Here is a 27,539-nt window from a genome sequence, read left to right as displayed (position 1 = left end):
AGGCCTCCAGGAACCACCCCAGAGCTTTCTGCCTCTTCCAGAGTGCCAGTGCCCCATGGTTCAGGCCCCAGGCCCCCTCAGCTGGTACAGATGCTGCTGACTGTGGCCCCTCCGGGGCCCACCAGGCCCAGCTCCTCCTGCTCGTTGATGCACAGCTGGTAGCCGCAGCCCCGGGGCCGTGCTCCTGAAGGGACCCGGGGGTCAGTCTTGGCACGCGGGGGCAACAAGAAGCCCACACTGCCAGCGATGAGCATATGCCAAATGCTGTGGATGTAGAAGTAGTTGTCTCGGGTCTCCACAAACGCATAGAGCAAGATGGCACTGCCTGCAATGAGGCTCCCGGGACACAGGTGGAAGAGCCAGCGGCGCCAAGTCGGCGGATAACAGTGGCGGCGGCGGACGCTGCGGATGGTCTGGGGGAGGCAGAGAAGGGGGTGCTCAGCCATGGGCTGGCTCTCCCAGGCTTCAGCTGAGCCTGACTCGTGAGCTGCCAGCATCTGCCAGCAGGAGCTGACAGACCCTGGATTTCACTCTCTGTCAGCCCCAAAACTCGTGTGTGCCCTTTCTTTGCAAAATTGTATACAGAGTATAGTAATAAATGATTTTTAAGTAATAGTGGAACCATTTTTTTAAGCCTCACATAATAGAAATGAAGATCATGAGACCTGGTCTTCAGTAGGAAACTGCCCATGTGGGGAAGAGCATACCATCCACCATAACAATGATGGAAGAAAGTGACCACCTTGGAGGAGGTCGGGGTGCTGAAAGGTGGTAGGGTGTCATACGTAAAACCCTATCAGTAACAGTACTGTAAACCACAGGACCAAAAGGAAAAGAAAAAAAAATTTTGGAGGTGTCTACCCTGAACCTGAAGGCAGGCTGAGGGGTTGGAGGGAAACTGGGGCCATCAGGGGAGGGAAGAGGACACTGGTGAAGGGATTGGTGTTGGAATGTTGTATGCTTAAAACTCAATCATGAATACATTTGTAATTCATGATGAATCAAGAAGAAAAAAGAAAAAAACAAACAAAAATATGCCTCACAGAATGGTCACACAAAATGCCCCCAAAAAAGTGGGTCATAAAATCTGCATCAATTCTGCAGTAAAATTCAGTGTGAGCAGGATAGCAATGACTCCAGGATCAATGCACCTACACCATAAGTAGGGGACCAGCCACTCAGGTCCCTGGGACACCATCCTCACTTCCCACCCCCCACAGAGCCCCTACTCCTTACCCAAGCCGTGGCCAAGATGCCCAGGGCAAAGAGACTGGGGCCGAGCAGGTTCCAGAGTCCATGGCGGTCCAGTTGCAGTGCCATGGAGAGCAGCATGGCCCCCAGCAGATACAGCACCTAGGGAAAGAGAACTCCAGGGTCCCAGCCACAATGTGGGCAGGGGCACTGGCAGGTGCTGGGGAGAGGCTGGGCGGGCACTGCAAGGACACTCTGGCTGTGGTTGCCCACCCCCAACACCCTGGGCCCACCCTGCACCGACCTGCTTGACCACAGGCTGTAGACGAGCCATGGCGATGACAGTGACCCACACAGACATGAGGGAGCCCAGAAAATCACAGAACTGCAGCACATCGTAGTCCATGATGCAGAACACCACGATGCCCGGCTGATCGCAGGCATGGTAGAACTGGAGGAAGAAAGGACAGGCGTTGGGGGAACTCGGAGTACAGGCAGGGGTGGAAGAAACCTGGAGAAGGTTATATGGCCACTGCAGTGCTGGCACTGGCATGCAGCAGTCAGAGACCCCGATTCCGAATTGGATTCCACCCTCCAACCCAAGCTGTGCAGTCATAGTAAGAAACAAAGGTATCCCCCTGGCCTGGGAAGAGCACAGAGCTCCCCTCCACAGGAGCAAGCTCCCCTACATGGAGGGGAAGGAGAGACGCTACTGAGAAGAGTCAAACGGCAGTGAGGATCTAAGAGGAACTGGGTCCAAAAATATCCCGAGCCCCGGAGAGAAGGTCCAAAGTTATGGAGACATTCCTGACATGTCTGAGGCTCCAGGTTCGATCCCCACCACTGTCTGGTCCCCAGAGCACTTCCTAGTGTGATCCTGGAATCCCTCCAACAAACACCGCAGCACTGGGTCAAGCACTAAACTATCGGCACCAAACCAACTAGTTGAGCATGGCCAGGATATTTTTTCCTTAAGATCTGGTGATTGAATGTGCTTTATCTCTGTCCCTTACAAGTCCCTGGGTCCTTTGGGGTGATATAACTCCTGAGAATGAGAAAGAAGTTGGTGTTCTTGACAGGGTTGGACTAAAACACATCAGACTGATGAAAGGAGGGTAGGAAGGCTCAGTGGGGAGGTAGCAGATCATAGTTTTTGAAGTGGCTTGAGAACTCACAGGTACCTTAGCTACTCCTCTCAGCCCCACTCAGTATCTGCATTCTATTTGGAGGTACCCGAGGACACTGAGCCCCTGAGAGAGGTCCCTCACAGACCCCAGACAGGCAAGAATCAGGGATCTCCAGAAGCTCAGCCCTGAGTCAGGGGAGAGGGCAGGGGTGTCCACAACTGAGGAGAGAGACAGAAGAAATTCATTCACTGGCCTCAGTGAGGCCTCCCCACACTCAGGGCAAAAGGGAGACAACCTGAGAACAAGAATAGGAAGACAAGAGGAGCAAGACTCCAGGGGGAAAGGAGCACAAGGTTCTGAAATCATATCACAAAACCTCACATCCAACCTTGAGCAAATAACATCGCCCCTGTGAGCCAGATAGAAACTAAAGCAGATTGGCCATCAAAATGGGCAGATCCACACCAGATTCAGAGCAGGGAAACAGCCTCAGAAGCTCAGGCTCTGGAGGCTAAAGAGGAGAAAGATATCACTGGCCTTTCTCTGGGTCCTGGTGAAAGGTTCCGCGAGTCATTCAAACTGCAAACAGTATAAACTTCAACAAAGGGCAAGGATAAATTCTAAGAGGAGTGTGAGAGCCTAAATCTTTAGGGAAAGAAATAAAAATTTAAAAGAAATGTTGAGGGTGCTGGAGAATAGCTCAACAGGCTGTTGTTACATAGCACATGTTTTACATGCAGGAAGTCCGGGTTCAATCCCCAACACCCCATAAGGTCCCAGAGCACATCAGGAATGATTCCTGAGCACGGAGTCAGGAGGAAGAAGCTCTGAGGACTGCCAGGTGTGGCCCCAAAACAAGAAAGGGAAAAAAGAAAACTTTGGGATAGTACTTGGTCATGGGAAACTTTAGGCTTAAGTCTTTCCAATCTTTGGTGCAAGATTTAAATGTCCGTACCTACCTTCTTCATTTTAGAGGTAAAGTAGCTGTCCCTTAAGGAAGAGACTGCCTGGAAACAGCCATAATTTAAGTTCAAAAGGCATATAACTCTGGGAACGTGGTTTTCTCTAAAGATACAAACGAAGAAATTGAGTTCTTACTGGGAAACTGACTTCTGAGGGGACCACATCCCCATTAAAAGGAATGTTTAACCGTGTCTAAAAGGTGTTTATTTTTCATGTCTTTGTTTCTCTGAAATGTGATTATTGGGAAGTCTTTTGTTCCTAAACAAAACTATATTGTAGGGTGTTTTTATTTTTAATTTTATCTGTAGGGCATTGATTCTCTGCCTTCAAGACCAGATATAAGTACTATAGGCCACTACATACATTACCCAAAGCTGTTTTATGATTTGGATTTCATTGTAAAGCACTGATTGTACATTTAAGGTTTAACCAAGTACTTATTCCCTTTTCCTGACTTTCACTCAGAGAAGAGGGAATGCCCAGATACTCTTGGAGGGAAGGGGGAACTTATATATCCGTTCATCTCAGATAAGGGAGACTCTATATTAGTAAAAGAAAAGCTAAATTACCTCATTACTGAGGACACACCTAAGGGAGTAATTAATTGAAGGTTAATTTTCCTCTAGGAATATCTCTGCACTGAATAAAACGCTGAAGATAATAGAGATATTATCTCTGGAGAAGGAAGGTTAGGGGAACTCGCTTCACTAATATTCAATGACTGATTATTTAAGTATACTCAAAGGCCAAAGACACTGTTTAAGGTTGCAGAAAATCCATAGGGGCAACATTAAGTTTAAATTGCAGCACACAAAAAAAATTTTAATTACAGTGTGAGGGGACCAAGGATGTAGCTTAGTGGCAGGCTTGCATGTGTAAGGTCCTGAGTTCAATCCTTGGTGCCACAGGAAAATAATTAAAAAGCATAGTGAGAATTTTTGTTCCACTGAAAATTGTGGGCTAATTTTCATATTGGTACTTATTGTTTTTGCTTTTATTCTTTTTTTGGGGGGAGGGTGTAGAGGAAGGATGTGAGAAGTGAGTTTGATCCACATCTAGCAGTGCTCAGGGCTTGCTCGTGATCCTGTGTTTAGAAAGCATTCCTGGCAGTGCTCCGGGGGACCATATTTGGTACCAGGGATTCATACACAAGGCAAGCACCTTAACCACTGTACTATCTCTCTGGCCCAATCTATGAGTTGATTGTGGGGGGAGAGGCAGGAGGGAGAGCAGGGGACGGGGGAGCCGAAGCACACAAGTGGTGCTCATGAGTCATCCTGGTGGTGCTTAGGGAGCTGTATGTGGTGCTGGGAATCAAATCAGGGTCAAAGTGGCCCATGCAAAGCAAGTGCCTTATCTCCTGTACTATCTCTCTAGCCCCTGTAAGTTTAGATCTTTTCACTGGTCCTTCTTAGCATCTAAAAATTTGAGAACCAGTACACTGATGCCAGAGGTTGATATATACTGCAGGACAGCTGAGAAACTGCAGTCAGGTGAGGAATTTAACCAAGCACATTCACTGCCCCTGAGAGAGGGAAAGAATAGAGCTTGAGGGGCCAGAGTGACATTACAGCGGGAAGGGTGCCTGCTTTGCACACAACTGACCCCTGGTTCAATCCCCAACATCCTATATGGTCATTACAGCAGGGAGGGTGCCTGCTTTGCACACGACTGACCCCTGGTTCAATCCCCAACATCCTGTATGGTCCCCTGAGCACTGCCAGGAATGATTCCTGAATGCAGAGCAAGGAGCAACACTTGGGCATTACCGGCTGAGACTCCAAAACCAAAACAAAACAAAACAAAAAAGAATAGAGCTGGGTGAAGAAATCTGAGTCAGGCATAAGGAGAACTTCGGTTCAATTCACCTTCAGTAAAACACTTAAGCGTCCCCTCCTCCATGGAAAGGTACAAATAGGCTGGGTGTCTCTCCATAAGGATAGTGCTAGCAGGAGCCTGCAGTCAGCCATCTCTGCCACAGAGCGCTGATTCAGTCTCAGGATACTAAGTTATAAAGTACAGCCTGTGGATTGTGGTTTTAATGGCAACAACAACAACAACAACAATCTTAGATCATATCTGTAAACTCCTGTAGAGTAAATTTGCTCCTGTGGCCCAGAGAGGAACTAATGCCCTATCGAAGGGCGGAGCCTCTCTGAATTTGAAGTCAGAGAAGAAGACTGTCATCTACTTTCCTGGGCTGCTACCTGCCATGAGAGTCCTGGTAGGGAGGAACCCAGGGAACACCAGGTAACCAGGAAAGCTGTAGCTGTATACTTCAGTCCTTGTGGGAAAGAACATGGGTTTGAACAAGGCACTAGAAAATATCACAAAGTCGTGATCTTTTGCTTATTGCTGCACTAAAAAAAGTGGAAGCTCAGTATGTGGTGACAGTCACTCTCGGCTGCCCTGTGATCCTAATGGGGTCAGGGGAGGACTTTTATTTGCAGTTGGAGACAGATCTTATTCAGAAAATGGGGTGTCTAGGACTGGTCACACTGTAGTCAAAGCGCAGGGGTGCTGGTGCAAAGCCCTGGAGAATGGACACACGCTCTCCACAGGCTCCAAGAGAGACTTGGATCCTCTTTCTAGCTGTGACCCACAGCAGATCTGCACCGAGCCACGAGGGAGCTGGGCAAACAGCTGTTGTGCGAGTGTCTGACAAGCGACCGTATAAAAGGCATCTGAAAATAGAAGGGAGAAACCCGCTCTGGTATAAAAATAGAATGAGGCACTGTCAGAGCAGACCTAAAAGGGGAGCCAGTCAGGCCAAACGAGGGTGTGCTATCATCACACTGCTGAGTGACCTGCATCTCTCTCCATAGCATGGTTACAGCCAATGCATCCTTATCGGCAGATGAATGTCCAGAAGGACTCTAGGATATGATCCTCAGTTTCAGAACATTCTCACACACAAATGTGCAGGGATTTTGCTGATTTGGATATCTGAGGCATTCATGCCGAGAGCAAGAAGTCATGGTGTTAGGTTCTGTTCCGTCCTTCTTGTCATGACCCGAGGCAAGTCTGACTCCATCTCAGATTTCTGCTGTCACTGTATGGCACCTGAGGCCAAGAGCCCCGCATAGAAAAACAAGATGAAGCATCTCAGAGAGGAAAAGTCTATATGAGCCCAGGGACATAACTCCAAGGGCTAGCATGCAGGCTTTGACTGTGGGATCCCTAGATCTGATCCCTGGCACCCCAAGGTTCCTGCCCCCATCCAGTACTACCAGCTGTGGCCCAAAATATGTGTATATATATAATGTATTTATTATACATATATATGTTTAATTGATCATATCAGCAGGCTCACTCCTCTACCTTCCTCACAGCACCTGAGGAGACTCACCTCTACCTTCTTCACAGCACCTGAGGAGACTCACCTCTACCTTCTTCACAGCACCTGAGGAGATTCACCTCTACCTTCCTCACAGCACCTGAGGAGACTCACCTCTACCTTCCTCACAGCACCTGAGGAGACTCACCTCTACCTTCTTCACAGCACCTGAGGAGATTCACCTCTACCTTCCTCACAGCACCTGAGGAGACTCACCTCTACCTTCCTCACAGCACCTGAGGAGACTCACTCTTCTACCTACCTTACAGCATTTGAGAAGCCAGCTTGTGAGATAAACTTTAGTGAGAAATGATAGGGGAAGGATAGCGGACTGTTTGGAACTGGATGACAAGATTTAAAAAACTATGGTAATCATCACCAAAATATGCTCCATTCGGGTGGGCTTTTGTTTCACTGCCACCTCCCAGGAAACCTCAAAAAATGAACATGCCTCAACACCCAGTAAGAGAGAACAAAAAGGGAATGCCCTGCCACAGAGGCAGGGTGGGATGGGGGGATGGGGGTGGGAGGGATACTGGGATCCGTAGTGGTGGGAAATGGGTACTGGTGGAGGGATGGGCATTTGATCATTGTATAACTGAAACCCAAGCACAAAAATGTGTAAGTCTGTAATGTACCTCATGATGTCTCACTATTAAAAATTTTTTAAAAAATGAACGTGCCTGTGAGGCATCTTAGGATGCCAAGAGCCAGGCAACATATAAATTATCCAACTATGGAGCTGCCCTCTGTCTTGCTCTGGGAAGTTGAGAAGGCCGTAGCCACTGCATGAGTCACTGTATTCTCACCTCATGAAGAAAGACATGCTAATGGTGTGCACATTCCTACACCCAACAGGGCACCACACAGGTGAGTCGGGGCCCTCGCATCGTGAAAGCATGTGAGGAGAGAGAAGACTTTACCTGAAGAAATGGGGTGCAAAGATCCAACCCCAGCAAGGGGAGCATGGAGAGGACAGGGACAGGTTTCCCCGGACCTGAACAGGAAGCAGAGGTCCCCTCAGCCCTCGGGGTGGACAGACAAGGCTCAGACAGCAGCCGCTCCCCACCTGCTCCTGTGACTGTTATCTTAAATAGCAAACAGCCTTGTTCTCTTAGCCCCATGAGCTTTAAAAAGCTCCTCCCCAGAAGAAAAAAAAAGAGACAGATGAGAAGCAATGGGGGGGCCAGGTCAGGGGGTTAAGGTACAAAGAGGGTGCTAAGGACTGATAGAGCCTAATACCCAAACCACAGAGTCAACAACACTGAAATCAAGAGACCGAAACTGGAACAGAGGAATAGTATAGCAGGTAGGGTATTTGCTCTGTATGTGACCGACTTGGGTTCAAGCCCTGGCATCTCATATGATCTCCTGAGCACCACCAGGAGAAAGTTCTGAGTGCAGAATCAGGAGTAAACCCTAAGCATCACTGGGTGGCACCCAAAAAGAAAAAAAAAGAAAAAAATCAAGAGACCCAAACTTTCACAACAGAACTTAGAAAGGAACCTGTCAAGAGGGCAGATGGGACAGAACCTGAGAACTCTGGTGGAGGGAAGCTGACACTGTGGGAGGGATCGGTGCTGTGATAGTGCACATCTACACCTCAACCATCAATAACTTGGTAAATCACGGTGCTTTAATTTTTTTTAAAAAGTGGAAAATATAAATAAGTAAAAAAGCTTTGCCTGTCATCATCTGGAAAGGGGGGGGTGGGGGGGTGCCTGGCTGTAAAAGAGAGCAAAAGAGGAACTACCGAGATGAGACGGGATCACCGTTTCCCAAAAACGAAGGGGAACTCGGCGGCAAAGGACTCTCGGGGGAGGCCGCGGTGCGCACGCACCGTGGAGAAGAACATGGTGAAGGCGTAGACGGCGGCTTCCAGAACATAGCGGCTCCGGATGGCGAGGACCACGGGAGGCAGGAACATGAGGTTGCTCAGGCACAGCAGGAGCGTGGACAGCAGCTGGAAGCCGTAGGTGAGCGCATCCTCACTGTCGGTGCAGCCCCAGCCCCGCCACCCTGCAGGGGTGGTGCAAGGACCCAGGGGGTAAGAGGATGAGGACCTTAGGCTGACAGCTGCCCTCCCGCCAGGCCCCCCCAAGTCCCCGCCCCCCGCGCTCACCGGCCTTGCACTCGCAAGCCGCGTACAGGTAGTTGTGCGTGCGCAGCAGCTTGCACTGGCCGTAGGGCCCGCAGTCGTCCACGCAGGGGGACAAGAAGGTCCGCAGCCGCACCTCTGCCGTGGCGTTCCGGCACCGCACGAACCTGCGTGGAGGGCACAGGCTCCGGATCACTGGGGGCGGCCCCACCCTGGGGAGGGGTGCGCCCTCCCTGGCCCCGCCCCTCCCATCCCACCCCGAGTCTCTCACCGAGGCCCCACCCCACACAGCGAGCGCAGGGTGAGAAACCAGGTCCCCGTCTGTGGGAAGGGGATGCGCAGCCTGGCCGTCCTGGAGTCGGCACTGACGGAGAGGAGAGAGCCGGCCAGAGACTCTGAGGGGAGAAGCGAGGGGCCCGTGTGGGGGCAGCACCCCAGGTCCCTCGCCTCGCCCCCTTCTCCCTCCGCTCCATCCTCCGCAGCCCGTGGCCCTGACTTCCAGGCCCCTCTCCCTTCCCGCTCCTCACCCCACCTTTGGAGCAGGTCACGGCTGCGTCCCCCAGGCTCAAGGGCACCTCATGAGTCAGACATCCGAAGACCGTCACGTTTTCCTGGCGCAAGGAACTCTGGGGACAGCGGATAACATGAGGGTGTCACACCTGCAGCCCCTGGGCCTGTTAACCCATCCACAGAAAACCCCTCCAGGCCCGCCCTTCAGTCCACCTGCCTGCCTGCCTGTCTCTGAGTCTGTCTCTGCTTCCGCGGAACAAGCAAACTGGGATTAAAAAGAACCTGGATGCATCTCTGGTCACAGAACACAGGTCCCACTTCAAAAGATGGGAAGCAACTTACACAGCTAGCAGGCTAATGCCCTGAGGGAAAGTGTTCAATCACAGGCAGGAAGGGCGAGTGGAAGGGCGAGTGTGTTGGGAGGTGGGGCTCAAATGTCTTGTGCTGGCTTCCACATGAGCAAAGCAAAGGAAGAAACAGGATGAGTTGCCAGCTGTGTGAGGGGATAACATGGAAAAGCTCCTCAGAGCCTGGGGGGGAGGGTCATTGCACCAATGGGGGAAGGGGGATACTCCCCAGGAAATTCTCCTCAGAGAAGCATGGAGTGTGCCCTAAACCTGGCTCCAACAACCACTCACTCACTCACTCCCCTCATGCAGGGGCAATGAGTTCAAGTGTGATTCCAAAATAGTCCATTGGGAGGAAATCAATCAGTGGGGGAAGAGCAAAGGTCCTCCAGGTGCACTGACCTCAGACTCAACTGTCCAGTTCTGAACACAAAGGGGAAACTTGACATACTGAGGTAGATGATGGTAAACAAAAGTCACTATGCCAGTAATGCCAGAATAAGGTTGAGGCCAGGAGACAGCGCATGCCCGGCACTGTGTGCCTCCTCAACATCACTCCTGAGCACTGCGAGGGTGGCCCTGGTGGTCCACAGAACTGCAGGACCCGGTGGCACCACATCCTCTGACCCCTGCACTGAACTGCCGGCTTGGTTAGCTAAGTATTGCTGGAAGTGGCCCCCAAGTTCCTAAACATGGTTGTGGATCCCCACCCCCAAACCCCCCTCCAAAAAAAATAGGGCTGCCCTGAATTCCCAGTCAAGCAATCACTTCAAGAGATGAAGAGGATGAAAGATGATGTCCATTTGAGTAAACGGTTAAGAACTCAGAGGCAGGGAGAGTGAAGGGCTAGGTGCTGGTGGAGTGGGGAAGGAGAGCAGGGTCTCTACCCCGAGCTAACAAGTGTGTCTGGTCTCTCATCTAGACCCTAAAGAGTCAAGATCAAACAATTCAGTCATTGTCCAAGGCAAAGCAACAAGCAAAGGTGAAACACATACACTCTCAGCCAGAAGAGAATCTGAACAGGAAAACAAGACACTGAGGCTGAAGAACTGGTCCTGTCCCGACCAGTAGGATCCCTAGAAAGCTGAGTAGTGGCCCACGAAAGACCACATCAAGCGATCAAACAGGACCCAAGTGGCCTGGTAAGAAATTGGTTTCTGCCTGCCCAGTGGCCCAGAAGCAACTCCTGGCCAGGGGACTAGACTCACCTCGCAGGCCACACTGCTTGTGTGTCTTCCTGTTGTCCAAAGCTTTGATTGGAAGAGGTAACCTAACACATTTTATAATTTTTTTTAATGTATACAACTGTGCTGAGGGGAGAAAAAAATAGGAAGGAAAAGAAAAAGACTCAAAGATGGGAGCTGCCACAAGGCCCAGGTGATGCAGCAAGGAATGGGTGAGCTGAGAGCAGGAGGGACAGGTGCCCACACCCTGCTCAGGCCCAGGGCGGAGGTCATAGAGTTCAGAAACACACAGACCCCGGGAAGATGCCCAGAGAAGACTGCGGGGGTTGGGAGAGACTCGAGATGCTGAGGCAGCAGAGTTCTGGGAAGGCACATTAGGAAGTCAGAAAGACTAAAAAATCACCAGCGGTGGTCAATGAGCCACGAGAGCACAAGATGTGAGTGGCAGAAGGTAAGAAGGGGATGATGGAAACCACTTCCTGCTCCATGTTTCTATTGGAAAAAGTCTAGTCACTGCAGCACTGTCCTCCCGTTGTTCATCAATTTGCTCGAGCCGGCCCAGTAACGTCTCCATTGTGAGACTCGTTGTTACTGTGTTTGGCATATCGAATACATCACGGGTGGCTTGCCAGGCTCTGCCGTGTGGGTAAGATACTCTCGATAGCTTGCCGGGCTCTCTGAGAGGGGTAGAGAAATCGCAGAGGAATCGAACCCGGTCAGGCTGGCATGCCCTACTGCTGTGCTATCGCTCCAGCCCAGTCTAGTCACTGAAAAGAATTTTTTAAAAATTTTTAAAAGATAGGGTTAGGGTTACTGGCTGGACCTTCAAAGATAAAGCTGAGAGGAGTAGGTTCAAAGGCAAGAATGTGGATTTTGACGGCACATCGGGATGGCGTCTAGGCATGAGACCAGTCCAGATACATGGGCTGCAGGCCCTTGAAAGGTCGTGAGCTCCCGGCAAGAAAAGCAAGAAAACTGAACGCCCACTGTGGAGAGAGGCCCGAGTGTGGGGAGACCAGCCTGCAGAAGGGGGTGACAGTTACAACCTACACTTTCCCTGCACAGGACAGGGAGGCACAATCCCTCCCCTGGAGCAGGGTGGAAGCAGTGGATAGGATTTCAGGAGGCCAGGACCCTCACCCACCATCATCTCCTTCAACCCCCAGCCCCTGATGTGGCCTCCCCGTTCCCCATCAAGTACCACGTTGAGCTGGAGCTCCAGGCTGAGGACGCCGCCACTGTCCAGCACCGGCAGCAGCCGCAGGGCAAACACGGCCGGACGTTCAGGGGGCAGGGCCACGCTGGGGCCGAAGAAGATGTAGAAGTGGACAGAGAAAGTGTCCAGCTCGTTGCGCAGCGTTGGGCGCACCGGCCAGCAGTGCTCAGGGGGAGCCGTGACCCCTGGCCCCTCAGCCGGGGCCCCAAGGGATGGCGGCTCTGCAGACAGAGGCTGGCTGCCCAGGGACTGGGGCATGTTCATGGCCGCTCCAGGGACCAAGGCCCGCGACAGGCTGGGCTGCGGGCATTCTGTGGGGCAGAGGGGACAAGAGCTGGGGCTGGCCGCACCCATGGCACAGCACCCTCCACCAGCCAGGCCACCAGGCTTCATCAGCAAGGTGAGGGAGGGGAGGATTCAGGCCCGGCAAGGCACTTGGGTCCATGGGGCTCAAGTGTCATGGGTAATGGCAGGGTCTGGCAGAGGGGCATCGAGGGGAGCCCTCCCTCAGGCATTGCTGAAACACCAGCCTGCATGAGCTCCAGCAAGGGCAGCGACCTACAGGCCCCAGGTGTCCCTGCTCTCCCCAGAAATGGAAAGAGAAAATGACACCAAGGAAAGGAGAGGGGTGAAAGCTCAACAGGCTGAGCGCAGGCTTGGGTTTAGTCCCCGGTACCCAGGGTTCCCCCAAGCACTGCCAGGAGCCACTACTGAGCACAGAGCTGGGAGCTGTCCCTGAAAAAAGAAGGGAAGGAGAAGGGAGAGGGGGATGGGCAGGGCAGGACAGGACAGGGGGTCCTTGAGCTCCAGACATGGTTGTAAAATGATCTAAAGGCCTTCCTGGGACCTGAAGCTCTGGTGGGAGGACATCAGGGAGTGCGACAGGGCCCAGCTGGGGAGGGGAGGCAGGAATGGCAGAAAGCAGGGGCTGGGAGTCAGGGGCACCCTCGGGGCTCTGACCTTGCAGCCACACGCACAGCTGGAAGCGGACGGGCCTGCCGGGGCCCCGGGATGGCATCTCCACGCGCACGTAGACCCAGTGGCCCCAGGGGGGTAAGGCCAGCTCCAGCTGGCACATTGCGGCACCCCCGCAGGCCACGGAGCTTGAGTTGTGCAGGGGTGGAGCCTTAGGACGCAGGCGCAGGGTCAGGGGGCAGGCCGCAGCCCCTCTCCCCCCCACACACACCAGCTGTGCAGACACCCTGTAAGTGAAGCTGGGTACAAAGACCCTGGGGGTGGGGGTGGAGGGACAAAGAAGACCAGGACAGAGAGGTGAGCAGGACACAGGAGAAGGAGACACCTTGGGGAAGGTAGCACAGAGGGGTGAGGCTCTCTGGGGTCTTGTCTCCAAGGAGGGGATGGGGTGCAGAGGGACCACCAGCCCTGGAAGCCCAGTTATTCAGGGGGGTGGGGTGGGGTAGGGGGACACGGGCAGGGAGGCCAGAGCCCTGTGCCTAAGGCCAGAGGAGGAAGAGGAGGAGGAGGGAGAGGGTGGGGGGGGTCTTTACTTACTTGTACAGGGTGGAGTGATTGTGGGGGGAGAGCGTTTGCTCCGAGGGTCGGCCAGGCACCAGCACTGCCACGTCCAGCAGACGCCGGACAATGAGCTGCGGCTGCAGGAGGTACTGACACTCATCCTGGAGGCCCTGTGACAAGATGGGGGTGAGGGAAAGGAGGGACAGTGAGGGGGTAGTCAGCAGGGCGCCCGTGGTACAGGGTAAAGCTGACCTGTGGCACTGCAAGGGGGCCTGGGGGGAGTGGGGTTCCTTGCGTACTCAGGTCAGGGTACTCCCACCTTCACCCTCTGCACTCGAGCCCCTCTTCCTGAGCACTTCCTGTAATGCCCCCAACCCCATACCAGCCCCTTCAAACCATCCCGCCCCTCCTGTACAGAACACCGGCTGGAAGTGGGGGATGCTGGAAATTTCCTGAAAGGCCTCCAGTCCATGGCTCCTTCATCCACTGGGACAGACTCCTCACCCTGGCCCTCTGGGGACTTGCCCGGCCTGGCCCACCCCATGTTCTTTTTTTCTGAAGGACAGTCCTAAGCAATGTGAGAGGAGGAACCCCCCCTTGGTTTCTGCTCCCCCAGACAAGACGCTGGCCAGCACGTGTCTGTGTGTGTCAAGAGGGTGCTTGGCAGCAGTTCCAATGAAGCACGGACAGAGGGGCCATTCCCACCCGGCCCGGCACTGCCTGCATCTCCATGAAGCCAAAGCCCTGACTCCCCAATCACTGCACCCCAACTCCCACCACCACCACTGCTGGGACCCATAGATATGCCTGCTCTGCCTCCGGCTGGGCTTCTGGACAACAGCCTCAGCCCGCTGAGCTGCAGGATGAAAGTCCTAGTCCCCGCGTAACAACCCCCCCATACCCCCGCAACATTCACGTCACAGGTGCTGTCCAAGCACCCGCCCAGGGAACACAGTCCCGGTTTGCTCTTTGCTCTCTCTCCTCTTCCAGCAGCTCAGGAGAGGAGTGGCTGCCTAATTCTGTGATCTCCTGGACCCCTGGCCTCATGCTGGCCCAACTGAAGCTCCCTGTTTATTAATGCAGTGACTCTGAGCAAACTCGGGGACCAAACTTCCAGGTTCTGGTGTCCCAGGGAGTTCTCTGCCCCAGAACTCCATCCATCGGGCTCTAAGGCGGCCTGAGAGGCACCAGGCCAGTCCTCCCCGCCCCAGGCACAGGCTTTTTCTGCTCCACTGCCTCTTGCATCCCCAGTGCCCAGTACAGATGAGGCGCTAAAATCCTGAACCTGTTGAGTTTCAAGAAGGGGTGTCAGAAACAGGGCCCCTTGGGAAGTCCCCAGACACACCTCAACTGTTTGGAATCCTCTGACCCTGCTCCTTCGTCTTCTGCATCAGACCCTAAGGACAAGATGTGCTCTCCTAAAACATTCCAACCCCCTCCTCCTCCTCCGAAGGCAGGAAGCACAAAACTCTGTGACAGACGAGCCTCAAGTGGGACTCACAGGCAGGAGGTGGCCTGTCCACCTTGCCAGACAGCCTAGGTGGAAGAACCCCTTGCTTGAAAGTCTGGCATCGTGGAGACCTCTGTGGACGTGGCCTCTCCAGCTCTCAAGAGCTTCCTTCCCTGAACTACCATAATGCACAGCCAATGCCTCTCCCTTACTCTGTGTGTGTCTGTGTGTGTATGTATGTGTGTGTGTGTGTGTGCGTGTGTGTGTGAGGAAGGAAGGGGGGGAAGGCTCAGTCAGCAGAGACCCCAGAAAGGGGAAGGGGGCCATGCCTTTAGACAGTGATGGGACCAGAAGGGTGCCAGCCATCAAACACCTCTGCCAAGGCAGAAGCCAAGACAGACTGGCCACCAGCAGTATTTGGTAGAAAGAATGAGGCCAAAGCAAGGATGCTTGAGAAAGCAGAAGGTCAAAGGGAGAAAGGGCGTGAGAAGCAGTCCGAGAGATCCAGGGGTGGAAGGCCTAAAGATTCCCCCTCCCACCCCCACCAGGGTTCTTTGAAGGTCACAGGCCTCAAGCAGCTGCAGCAGACCAAAGAGGCACAAAGACATTCGGCCACTGCAGTGGGAAAAGCCAGTCCCCAGCTCAAGCCCCAGCCCACAGCGGACAGGAAGGATGGGAGTGTTGGGCCATCGGTGGCGGTACTGTCACATCAGGGGAGGTACAGGGGGCAGAAAACACAGAGGACAGGACTTCTGAGCATGAGTCAAATCAACAAGACTTTTCCCTGTGGGGCTAGTTGGAGGGAATTAAGGTGCAAAGAAGTCAAGGATGACAAGTTCGAGGCCTGGTGTGCCACTGACCAGTAAGAAGGTGACTGGGATGGGAGAAGAGACGGGAGTCACAGGGAAGAGGCTTTCCCATTAGACTCTGCTTGGATTTCAATAGGCTTCATCTGAGATACTTCTTAGACATCCAGTCGGAGATGTCATGTGAGCAGGTGGTTATACTGTCTGAGATTCAAAAATGTAGGGAAGCGCTAAATACACCCGAAAACATTGGCTTCCAGATGGTCTCTAAACTCACTGTGCTGGAGACATCTATCAAGAGGAGGGGGAAATAAAAGGCACCGTCCCAGGAGCAAGTACTGGGGAATCCAAAGTGTAGGGGTCGAGTAGAGGAGAAGGCAACAAAGGACATGGGAGGAGGGGACGATGGAAAGTTCCGGTGGACAGCAGACCAGGACATTCTGAGAAGTCAAAAAGGTGAAGAGAAAGTGTTTAAATCAGGAAAGGGTACTACAAGGTAACTCTGGCAAAGGGAAGTTGGGGTGGGAAAGAAGACTTTTCACTACACTTGCCCGCTTGAACATTTCAAATATGGTACCAGGTGCCTACATTACCTATTTGAAATGTAAGACAAATCACTTACAAGGAAGAGGAAAAGCAGAAATTAAGGGCTTGACCCATGTCTACTGAGAGCTTGAGCCACGCTTGTACATGGGTGGTGGAATCAGACAAATTCTTTTTTTTTTTTAGCTTTTTTTTGGGGGGGGGTCACACCTGGCAATGCACAGGGGTTACTCCTGGCTCTGCACTCAGGGATCACTCCTGGCAGTGCTCAGGGGACCATATGGGATGCTGGGAATCGAATCCGGGTCAGCCACATGCAAGGCAAACACCCTACCCACTGTGCTATCACTCTAGCCCCGAAATCAGACAAATTCTTTACTTTCCTTATTGTTGTCCTCATGATCTTACCAACTTTCAGTTGTGGATCTGAGGAGAAGAGGCATTCGGGAACAGCACCCCTAGGCCTCAGGAGGGCTTTCCCCATCCAAGTCATCTGAGTGCCAGATGTTAGCCCAGCCCAAAGGCCAGCCTCTCAGGGAAGCCCGGCAGCAGGGCCCCACAGGGTGGACATGCTCCAGAACAGAAGGTCTGGGAGGTGCAGAGCATGTGTCCAGATGAAAGGGCTGAGGGGACAATGGGAGGAAGAAGGAGGACACCTGAGATCAATTTTGGGACATGAGTTTTCAAAGATGGCAGAAAAGTGGCCAAAATTTGCCCAGTACATAACAACTGGCCAAAGGTAACAGACCCTGAGAACTGGTTTCTAGAACTGAGTTTATTAAGGGCGGAGGAAGGGTGGGGGGTGACTGGGAGGGAACTCGGAGACAATGGTAGAGGGAAATGGACACTCCAGTGGAGGAAAAAACCCTATCATTAACAGTACTGCAAACCACCATGCTTCAAATAAATGATTAATTAAAAATAAATCAGCAAAGAGTGAAAAAAAAATTGCCACCTGGTCACAATGTACCAGGTCCAGTGCTGGGTGAGAGCGCCTACTCCCACGGATACAGGAGGTAGGAGAATGGGGTGGCCCCATTAAATCTCTTCTATTACAGCCTCTTAAGATTTCTGATCATTCTCAGAATAAAGTTCCAATTTCTGGGCCCTTCCTGATCTGGGCTCTGCTCACCCCTCTGGTTCCCTCTCCCAGGCCCCCATAAGTACCATCCAAAAGCAGAACCACTTCAGTTCTTTCCCTCCCCCTCCACCAAAGCTTTAGTCTGCTGTTCCCACCATCTGGAATACCTTTCCCTGCCTCCTCAACACCGGGCCTCCCTCCTAACACCCGCATTCTCTGGCTGAGTTACCTCTCTTCCTGGTCCTCATCCCCTGGGTCTCAATAATGCACATCTGATCTGTGTCCCTGAATCCTGTCCAAGATCAGGGGCAAGGAGGTGCTCAAGGACTAAGGTTTCTAGGCCCTCTAATGAGGGCCTAGAAACAGTACTGGCTCTGAAATTCTTCCATTTCTACCCATGGGTATCCCCAATCCCTCATCATTGCCTGTATTTCCCAAGCCTCACAGGAAGCCAGCCGTGGACAAGGAGGAAAGAAGTTGAGTAGAGCCCTGGTGGAAAGTTCTGAATATCCTTCACAGGCATGAATCTGAATCATTTACCAGAGCACCTGAGACTCTTAGATAAGATTCCAAAAGTGAGGCCAGAGAGATAGCCTTGCACATGGCTAACCTAAACTCAATCCCTGGCAACATATGAACTGTGATTACTGCCAAGAGTGAACCCTGAACACAGAGCCAGGAGTAAACCCTAAATAGAATCAAATGTGGTCGAAACCCCCAGTCTCCCCACCAAAAAAATAAATAAATCAAAACATTCCAAAAGATTATAAAATTCATGTGGTATGGAATGATGTATGCATGAAACTATCATGTATTATAACAGTATTATAAATCATGGTCCTTCAAAATATTGATAAATGCTTAAAAATTCTAAGATAATTCATTGTTGTTCCGTTTAGTTAGGGCTGGAGTGATAGCACAGCAGTAGTGAGTTTGCCTTGCACGCAGCCAATATGGCCAACCTGAGTTCGATTCCTCCGCCCCTCTCAGAGAGCCTGGCAAGCTACCAAGAGTATCTCGCCCGCACGGCACAGCCTGGCAAGCTACCCGTGACGTATTCGATACGTCAAACACAGTAACAAGTCTCATGATGGAGAAGTTACTGGGCCCGCTCGAACAAATCGAGGAACAACGGGAGGACCATGACCGTGACCTGTTTAGTTAGGGGCCACACTTATCAATGCTCAGGTGTTATACTACTGGCGGTACTCAGGGGACCAAACAGGGTGCTGGGGATTAAACCTGGTCAGCTGCATGTAAGGCAAGTGCCCTACCCACTTTACGATTGCTCCAGCCCTTAAGATAAATTCTTAGGGAGACACCAGGAATATTCTGGCATCTCAAACCTCTAGCTCAGGATCCACAGAGCTCTGGCTCTCACGTTCAAGAGATACTGTGTCCTCTCCTCTCTAACCTCCCAACTGCCCTCAGGAGCTCTGCTCACCAGGGCTATAGCTTACAGCACCAAGTCCTCCAAGGCCCACTTTTTACACTGAGATGCAAGCCTGGTGCTGACCTCTCTTAACCAGGCTTCTTCTAATCCCAGTCCCGCCTATGTACCAGGTTCCTGTGGCTCACCCAGAAAGAGAAAAACACAGACAGACATTCCAAAACCCCTAAGTTCTAAAGGGAGACAAAACTGACCCAGAACCCAGAGGCATTTCTATGATACCCCAACAGGAGGGGTCCTCTCCTCAGCCCCCCGACCATGACAGGAAGCTCACTTGCCCATCACAGGAAAGCCAGGCCATATCATAGATCACCAAGGCCTATGATGTGACCTCAGGGAAACAGTTCAAAGGGATGGAGCATATGCCTCACATGTGCAAGGCCCTAAGTTCAATCCTGTCATCATATGATCCTGTTGGCCCCCAAGGGCCACCAGGCTCAGGGAGGGAGGGAGGGAGGGAGGGAGGGAGGGAGGGAGGGAAGGAGGGAAGGAAGGAAGGAAGGAAGGAAGGAAGGAAGGAAGGAAGGAAGGAAGACCTCAGCTGTAGCTTTCATCTCTGATGTTAACAGTGCCAACACACCTGTCCCTGTGTGATTCTCAGCTCATTCAGACATATTACTAGCAGTTCTCGGAGCCCAGAGCTCCAGCAGGAAGTGGGAAAGCCCGTCTGACACTGTCACAGAGCACCTGCCTACAGACAGCCTGCATAGATACATCCGGATCCTCCCTCCACTTCACTAGGAATGTCTGCCCCATGCAACTCCCCACACCCCACCTGACCCAGTTCCAACAGGCATGGCTTCCAGTGTTCAGTGGCCAAGCCTTGTTAGCTCTCTTAATCTCCAGCATCCTGCTCTTGACGTCCTCACTCTGCTCAGGCTCTGTCCTTTCCCCTTTGCCCCATAGGCAAGCATCTCACTTTGACAAAGGCTGCTTATCACCCCCTGCCTCCCTCCAACCAAAGAACCCTACAGATCCTCTCACTAGCAGGAGGAGATCTAGTCTGACCCATCTGGAGGTGAAAGAAAAAGATGGCGGCACTTCCGGTCCCTCCCAACAAAAACACAGTAGCAATGACTTTCCTCAACTCAGCTGATCCTTCTCAGTCCCAAATTGCCTCCTACAAATCATGGCTTCTGGTCCACCTGTGGCCTCTGGCCTCATGCTACTACCTACCCCTACTCACCTTTGTGCCCATTACCCAGCCAGGCACAAGGCTGGGGCACCGTGAAGCTCAGGAAAGGAATTCAGTGAAGACAGAGAAAGAACTCTGTCCCCTGTGCCGCCCCACCCAGCCCCGGGCAGCATAACCAGCAACTCACCTTGACAGAAATGTGACCATGGGCCTGAGGAAGGTGAGCAGCTAGAAACCAGTCCCCGGGTAAGGGGCTGCTGACGTTAAAGATGCCTGAGGTGCGGTTGGGCAGTGTCCAACTGAGGGTCAGGGAGAAAACCCCAGGAACAGCTGTGTCCCCTGGAAAGTGAGTATGCAAGGGATTGATGACAGGGGGTGCCCCAGATCGGAAGTACCTGGAGGGAGAAGAATCAGACAATGGAATAGGAAACACAAAGAGAGAAAAAGAAGAGAGAATTATTACTCATGCCTAGTACAATAAGTGGATTCTGTATCCTGACAACCCAGTGGTTCCAGGTCAGGGGTCAAGGGGTAAAAGGTCAACAGTCAACTGAGGCACTCACAAAGTCTCTCTCTCTCTCTCTCTCTCTCTCTCTCTCTCTCTCTCTCTCACACACACACACACACACACACACACACTTCAGGAAGTAGACAGGAAACCAAGGTCTTAGTCCCCAGTCACATTTCACATTTCATTGCAGACAGAGGTCGGGGTTTAGAGTGAGGTCTGAAGGTCCAATGGGATACTCAGAGTCACCATTAAGTTTGGCCGGTGGTCTGGGGGTAGGGCACAGAGGTTAACTCTGACACTCACACAGTCACACTTTGATCAGGGCAGTGGTCCCCAAATGTTCCCCCTTGCTCCTTGAAGATGATGAGGTTCCAAACAGCCAGAAAGGTGTCCTCAGGCACATGGAAGTGGAAGAGTTCAGTGCTGGCAAAGGAGCGGAAAGGACTCAGCTTGCGGGGCGAGCAGGTGGAGTAATCTGTCAGGAAGAGGCCTCCTGGGGAGAGGGGGACAGAGGTGCTTACATTAGCATCGGGCACCCGGGCTCTCCCCAGGGCTCTCACACTGCCCCAACTATTTCTTGCTGTGACCCTCATAATAACGGGGGGAGGGGATGGGGGTAGGAAGCATGACATGTTTGTGTGTGCGGTGTTTTGTTTTGTTTTGTTTTTGCCTTGTTGGTTTGAGGGTCTCACCCAGCAGTACTCAGGGATGACTCCTGGCAGTTGGCAATATTCAGGGAACCCTATGTGGTGCTGGGGATCAACTGGGGTCAGCCACCTGCAAGGCAAGCACCTTAACCCCTGCCCTATCTCTCCCACCCCAGACTGATTTCACAGATAAGGAAACTGAGGGGCTAACCAAGACTAAACAAGGATTCAAAACTCATTCTAAATCCAAAACCAAGACCCTATATACGACCCCCACAGTAGCTCCTCATTTTTAAGTCATTTTATCTATTTCTAAACCTGACAAAATGAAGGGGTGTGTGTATATATATATATATGAATGTGTATGTGGGAGTGTGCAAAAGTGTGTGTATGTATGTGAGATTGGTGTAGGAGGGTGTGTGATGGAATGCATGTGTATGTATATGAAATGAGTGTTACTATGTGTGCATTATGTGAGAGTATATACAATTATGTGAATGTAAATATATGCATGTGTAGAATGTGCATGCACATGAATTTGTATGAATAATGTGTGTGAGAGTTATGTATAGGTGTGCATAAGCATGTGTGACAGCATATGTGAGACTGTGGTGAGTGTGGGGTGTGTGCGTATATGTGACAGTGTGTGTGTGTGTGCGTGCGTATATGTGACTCTGTGTGTGTGTATGTGTGTTGGCCTGGGCGCGTGGGTCATGAAGCTGGCTGGAACTCCAACACTGGCTTGGAAGTCAGCAAGGAACTGTAGCTCCTTTGTTGCCTCTCTTTCCCTTCTGGCCCCTGCGGTCTGCGCAGTCAGAACCCTCCAACAGTTTACAAGAGCAGTCCATAGGGTGGCACAGGGCAGGGATGGAAGGCACAGTGTGGGGAGCCTGCAAGGGGCCTATGTGGGTGGCAAAGGTTGGGAGAAGAGCCAGCAGGCTCCTGCTCCTCCTGAATCCTCCTCCACCCCTCCATAGAGGAAGAGAGGAGAGTGTAATTTTCTGCCAACCAGCAGCAGAGGGGCGCCAGGGAGGTGGTCTGCTGCTCACCCCTAGGTCCTCAGACCACTTGGGAATCCTAGTGTTTGAGAGGTGGAGAGGAAGTGGTCGTCTCTAGCAGAGACGCTCTGACCCCTGACCATGGGCATCAGGAGTAGAGCCAAGGTGGACAGGAGCGCACAGGGCCAGCACCTAGCCAGGCCACCTGGAGGCTGGACCACCATCCTGGGGATCATCTTCCCATAGCTCAGCTGGACAGAGAAAGACCCCAAGTGGCAAACAAAGATCTGGAGCACCTAATTGCTCTGGAGACCAAAGCCCGGTGTGGAAGCCAGAGGGTGGGCAGGACAGGGAAGAGACTGGGAATTCAAGAAGCTGCAGAACAACTCTGCAGGAAGGCGGGATGGCAGGAGTGGAGGGAGCGGGGGAGGGAAGCGAGGGGGTGTGGGGATCGGGGAGGGTTATGTTGGCAAATTCTGGGACAGAGGTTTTAGCCAAGTAAGAAATCCCACTGCTACAGGGGCGGGCTTGAGGGGTGGCTGGGAAAATGGGGACAATGGTGGAGGGAAGGTCACAGTGGTGGTGGGATGGGGACTGGATACTGAATGTCTGTAACAAATGCATCATGAACAACTTGGTAAACCATATTGTTTAAATAAAGTGGGGGTGGGGGGAACTGCCCACAGGGCTTACCAAATCTGACACTCACTCTGGAGATGAGTGTCAAACTCCAAACGAGGGAGGTCTTTGAAGTCACGGGGGGGGGGGGGGGGTGAAGACATCTGGGAAAGGAAGGGGAAGGACCAGAGAGAACCCACTAGCAGCAGCAACCTCAAGCCGCCCTTCCCAGAGCCGCCTTCATGACGAAGGGGCATCTCCGAGGTAATGCTCCTTGCGAGGTATTCGCAAGGCTCACAGACTGCACAATTCATCCCAGTTGTCAGCAAGGAAAACCTGTCACCTGGCACGCTGATGGCCACCCGGGAGCGGCCCAGAGCAGCATGAAGACAGCAGTGGAGCTGCATGCCAGAGGGAGGACAGGAAATGAACCAACTGACAGGAAAGGGACATTCCTAGGAGGACAGGCTGACTCGAGAGAGCCAAGTGAAGTGAGCCAGAAGGAGAAGGGCAGACGCAGCACGAGCCTGCACATATGCTGCACACAGAGGAACATAGTAGGGGAATAACAATACCCAAAGGCAACCGGAATTGAGAGCTGGTCTGAAGCAGGAATCTTACTTTGGGGGGTTGGGTGGGGCGGGAGTACCAGGAAAATGGTGGAGGGAAATGGACACTCTGGGTGAAAGGGTGCTGGCACTGGAGGTTTTTAATGTATGAAAACTTGCTTTAACGGGTCTCCAAACCACGGTGCCTAAGCTGTAGAGCCCAGATACCAAGTTAGGAGAAAGCTGAGCTCTGGGGTGCCCTCTGCTGGAGGTGGAGAAAGACTCTCCTCTGCAAACCTGGTGCCATGGCAGGGTAGTGGATGAACCTAATGACAGTCATTGGAAGAGATGTTAGCCCCAGACAGTCAGAGCTGAACATGAAAAAGCTGTTAATGACCCTGGGAAGACAATGAGAAGACCAGCACAATCCGAAGGAAGTGGTTAAGCCACCCCAAAGTGGCAAGAGATAGGTTGGTGGGAAAAGAGAGCGAGCAAGAAGAGCAGAGTATGCTGGAAGGAAACTAGAAGTCCCCAAGAACAGATGCTTAAGGAAGCATCGAGGTCTTCAAGAGTTGGATGGGGCTTTGATTCAACAGGTCCATATAGAGCCATGTCCCTCAGAAAGTCAGACCTAACGCATGCTCAGACGAGACTGTTCTAGATGCTCCAATAGTTCCAGATGAAGCTACAGCAATTCTCCACCACCATCTGGAACACGAACACGAACACACACACACACACACACACACGCACGCACGCACGCACGCACGCACATACCACGCTTTTAAGTAGAACAAAAGACCTTTTATTTTCTGGCACAGCCAGGCAGGCCCAGGGCTATGCAAGTGCAATGAGCCCAGGTGACCCCAGGGGGCACCTTCTGTCTGGCAGTAAGACTAAAAACAGCATTACACACATAATGAGACCATGAAGATGACGCTGTGACACTGACAGACTGTCCCGGGGTGGAAGCCAGCTCCGCTCCTAGGTCATGGCACAGACCTGCAAGCCTGGCCATAGTTGCCCACCAACTGGCAGCACATGGGCGGCCCTGCCAGCATAAGACCCAATTGAGTCCCCTTACCCCACCCCATCACAATTCTCCCCAAAAACTGCTTCAGGCCAACCAACTCTTAATGCACATCTCTCGGCTTCTTGCAGATCTGGGACTGCCCCCTGCCTTCCCTTGCCAGCCCAGAGCTGTTCCATGGACTTATGAACAAGGCACAGGGAAGATATGAATCAGGCTCTGTCACACCAAATCTGAAGCGCAGACCTGCGACCACCTCTGTAGACAGCACCATCACCAAGTCCCTCCTTGGCTCCTGTCTTCATGAGGTCTGGCTGGGTCCGGCTGATTATATATTACTAAACACAGATAATATATACATGTCTTGTGAAGCACCAGGTAGGGTGTTAAGCAAGCAAGAAACGAGCGACTTGGTTGTTGCTGTTTGTTTCTGGACCACACCTGACAGTGTTCAGGGCTAACTCCTGGCTCTGTGCTCAGGAAATCACTTCTTGGGGGGGGGGGGGGGGGCTGGGGGACCATTTAGGGTGCCAGGGATAGAACCTGGGTGTCAGGATGGATCCCTGCAAACCTGATGCCAGGGCAGGGTAGTGGATGGGCTGATGACACTGTTATTGGAAGAGATGTTAGCCCCAAGCAGTCAGAGCTGAGAATGAAAAGCCGCAAATGACTCCGGGAGTTTAAACAATGAGAAGACCAGCACAAAGAGCCCTGCAATTCACAGGAAGTGGTTAAGCCACCCAAAAGTGGCAAGGGATAGGTTGCAAGGCAAGCACCCTACTCACTGTACTATGGCTCCGGCCCCAGAACTAGCTACTTGGGAAGAGATACTTCCAGGATCTGTGTGGAGAGAAGCAGGGAGAGCTGACGAAAAATATGCCCGGGTCACAGTACAGGTCCTCTCCTTTTACACATGACACAGGCACTCAGAGGACACACAGGCTCCCATGTCCCCCAAAGAACACACAACATGTCCACACACTGTACAGGCCCGTGTTGCCACAGAGCCCTCGGACAGGGACATACACATCCATACATACACACACACACATACACACACACACACACACACACACACACACACGTCCACAGACACCGGTGAGCACAGGCATATAGACTGTCCATCTCCACAGAGCTTTGGGCTGTGCTGATCTCAGAGCCCTGAGCTCCCGGGAACCCAGCCCCCATCACAGCTGCTCTCTGAGTTGCTCTTGCCAAAGGCTCCCTCAGGCATATCCCGACCCTGCGCTAGACACCGCTGGCGGGGAAACCAGAGTCATCTCTTCATCGCCTGCACGTGAGGCCATCTGGATGGCACATATCCCTCTACCCATTAAGAAATGGACCCTCTCCCCGCTCTTATCACTTCATCACTTCATCTCTGGAAGGTGGCAGGAGGCAGAGAAGTTGACAACTGAGGAACAGCATGTGGATGAAGCCCCCTAGTGGGGAGACAGGGGAGAGAAGAGGCTAGTCTCAACTTGGGTCAGTTCTCCTATCCGCTAGTGCAGTGAAAAGGACAAAGAAAAAGGAAAAGGAAAAAAAAGAAGCACTGATATGAGATGGAAACCAGAATCCTTGTTTCCCCAGCCACATAGAGCTGTGTGCCAGCGAGTAAACTGCTTCCTAACTGGACCTCAGTTTTCTGATTGGTAAAAACAGCCACTGAATTTTTCAATTCTGCTCTAAAAGTATCCAGAATTGAGGCTGGAGAGATAGTACAGCGAGTAAGGTACTTGCCTTGCACTTGGTCAAGAGCTCAATCCCTGACACCACATACCGTCCCCTGAGCACAGATCCAGGAGAGTAAAGCCCTGAATGAACACTTCCAGATATGACCCCAAAACCAAAAACAACAAATGTAAAAGTATCCAGAATTCATCCTAAGCAAATCAAGCATATTGGAAGCAAGACTCACTGTAACCAGAAGACAACTCATAATGGCGACTAACCCCTGTTTGCTGCACATTACTTTTCCAGAAGGAATTTTTAATGGTTTAGACTAGATCTTCTCACACTGGTCTAGAAACTCACTGACTGGGGTGTATGTCTCTCCCATCAAGCTTCAAGAACAGGAGCAAAGTCCTCAAGACTTCTTGGAGAAAAGTTGAATCAGGATAAGACCCCCAGGAAAGAAACATCCTAGGGCCTAGTGACCAGCCACCTCCAAGTGTCACGCAAACAATACTCATTTGACCCTCCCAATTCCTCTCCATTATGTAAAACCTTTCTCCTCCCTTTCTCCCTTCTCCCCCAGTCATCTGGCCGCCAGGGTCCCACTTCTCTCTGGGTTCCTCCAACCCGCCCCTCCCGTCCACATGCCCACCCCTGCCTCAACCTTGCCTGCTTCTGCACTCACCAGCCCCCGGGCCAAGCACAGAGAACAGCAACAGCAGCAAAAGGGCTGGCGGCAGCTGGAGCCCAGACCTGAGTCGAGGCTGGGAGAGGGGCAGGGTATGAGAGACAGTGCGGAGTAGTGGGAGAGACGTGGGCAAACACAGAGATGAGGGCAAAGCCTGAGCTAACGGGTCGGGCTGGGCAGGGTAGCGAGGCTGGTACAAGGGCAGGGCATGGGGCGAAAGGAGGGGTGGTGATGAGTGGAGCAAGGGCAGGAGTCTGGCCCTGGGCTGAAACAGACACGGGAGCTGAAGCTGTCTCAGGGGTTGGGCCGGGACTTGTGACAGGAGGTGGCACAAGGGCCGGGGTGGGGATGGGGGCCAATCAAGGGACTGGAACTGGACGGGGGAGCTAGGTTGGGACCCGGATCTGAGCATTCGCTGGGACCCAGGCCGGGACGGGGACCAATCTGGGACGCGGGACGAGGGCGGGGCCGGGGGCCAAGGTCCGGTTCGGGATAGGACAAGGGGCCGGGACAAGGGCTGGGCCATGGCCCGGGGCGGGGGCGGGGCCGGACCGGGCCAGCACGGGGCGCTCGCAGAGCTGACCCGCGGCTCCGCTCCCCACCCCCGGGGGGTGGCCTCCGTTGTCCTCGCGGGTCCGGTGCCGGGGTCGGGCTGGCTGGAGCCGGGCCGGGGACCTGGGTAGGAGTTCAGGCCTGGGCGACTCCGGGCTGCGCTGGACCGGCGTTAAGCAGGCCCCGCGGCGGCGGCCTCACACTGACGTCGGGCGACGCTCCGCCCCCTGGCAACTTCGATTGGCCTTTCCCAGGAAAGCCCGCCCCCCTCCTAATTCTATTGGTCTTTCCATTGGTCCTGCTGGGCCGAGGACAGACTCCACCCAACGCCTTTAACCCCAAACACAGCCCCCAAAGCG

The 27,539-nt window shown here is 52.7% G+C and overlaps 1 protein-coding gene across 1 annotated transcript; it reads right to left on the bottom strand.

Annotated features, from left to right (window-relative positions):
* Positions 1 to 27,388, bottom strand: TMEM8B (transmembrane protein 8B). The gene is made up of 13 exons (XM_056117012.1): positions 26,626 to 27,388; positions 20,729 to 20,918; positions 20,102 to 20,309; positions 13,486 to 13,619; positions 12,934 to 13,202; positions 11,959 to 12,284; positions 9,249 to 9,342; positions 8,988 to 9,111; positions 8,741 to 8,883; positions 8,459 to 8,637; positions 1,496 to 1,642; positions 1,237 to 1,353; positions 1 to 413 (listed from the first exon to the last, which is right to left on the bottom strand). The coding sequence occupies exons 1-13, from the start codon at positions 27,152 to 27,154 to the stop codon at positions 78 to 80; spliced, it is 2,796 nt and encodes a 931-aa protein (XP_055972987.1). The 5' UTR covers positions 27,155 to 27,388; the 3' UTR covers positions 1 to 77.
* Positions 27,389 to 27,539: the final 151 nt, after the last annotated feature.

The sequence above is a fragment of the Sorex fumeus genome, unplaced genomic scaffold, assembly GCF_029834395.1.
Source record: "Sorex fumeus unplaced genomic scaffold, SorFum_2.1 ptg000034l, whole genome shotgun sequence".
Lineage (NCBI taxonomy): Eukaryota > Metazoa > Chordata > Mammalia > Eulipotyphla > Soricidae > Sorex > Sorex fumeus.
This window is presented reverse-complemented; position numbering and strand designations above follow the sequence as displayed.

Coding starts and splice junctions, on each gene's coding strand:
- TMEM8B (XM_056117012.1), bottom strand. CDS start 27,154: ATGGCCCAGCCCTTGTCCCGGCCCCTTGTCCTATCCCGAACCGGACCT. Junction 20,919..26,625: donor TGTGCTTGGCCCGGGGGCTG/GTGAGTGCAGAA, acceptor CCCTCTCCCCAG/GAGGCCTCTTCCTGACAGAT. Junction 8,884..8,987: donor CTGTGTGGGGTGGGGCCTCG/GTGAGAGACTCG, acceptor CCCTCCACGCAG/GTTCGTGCGGTGCCGGAACG.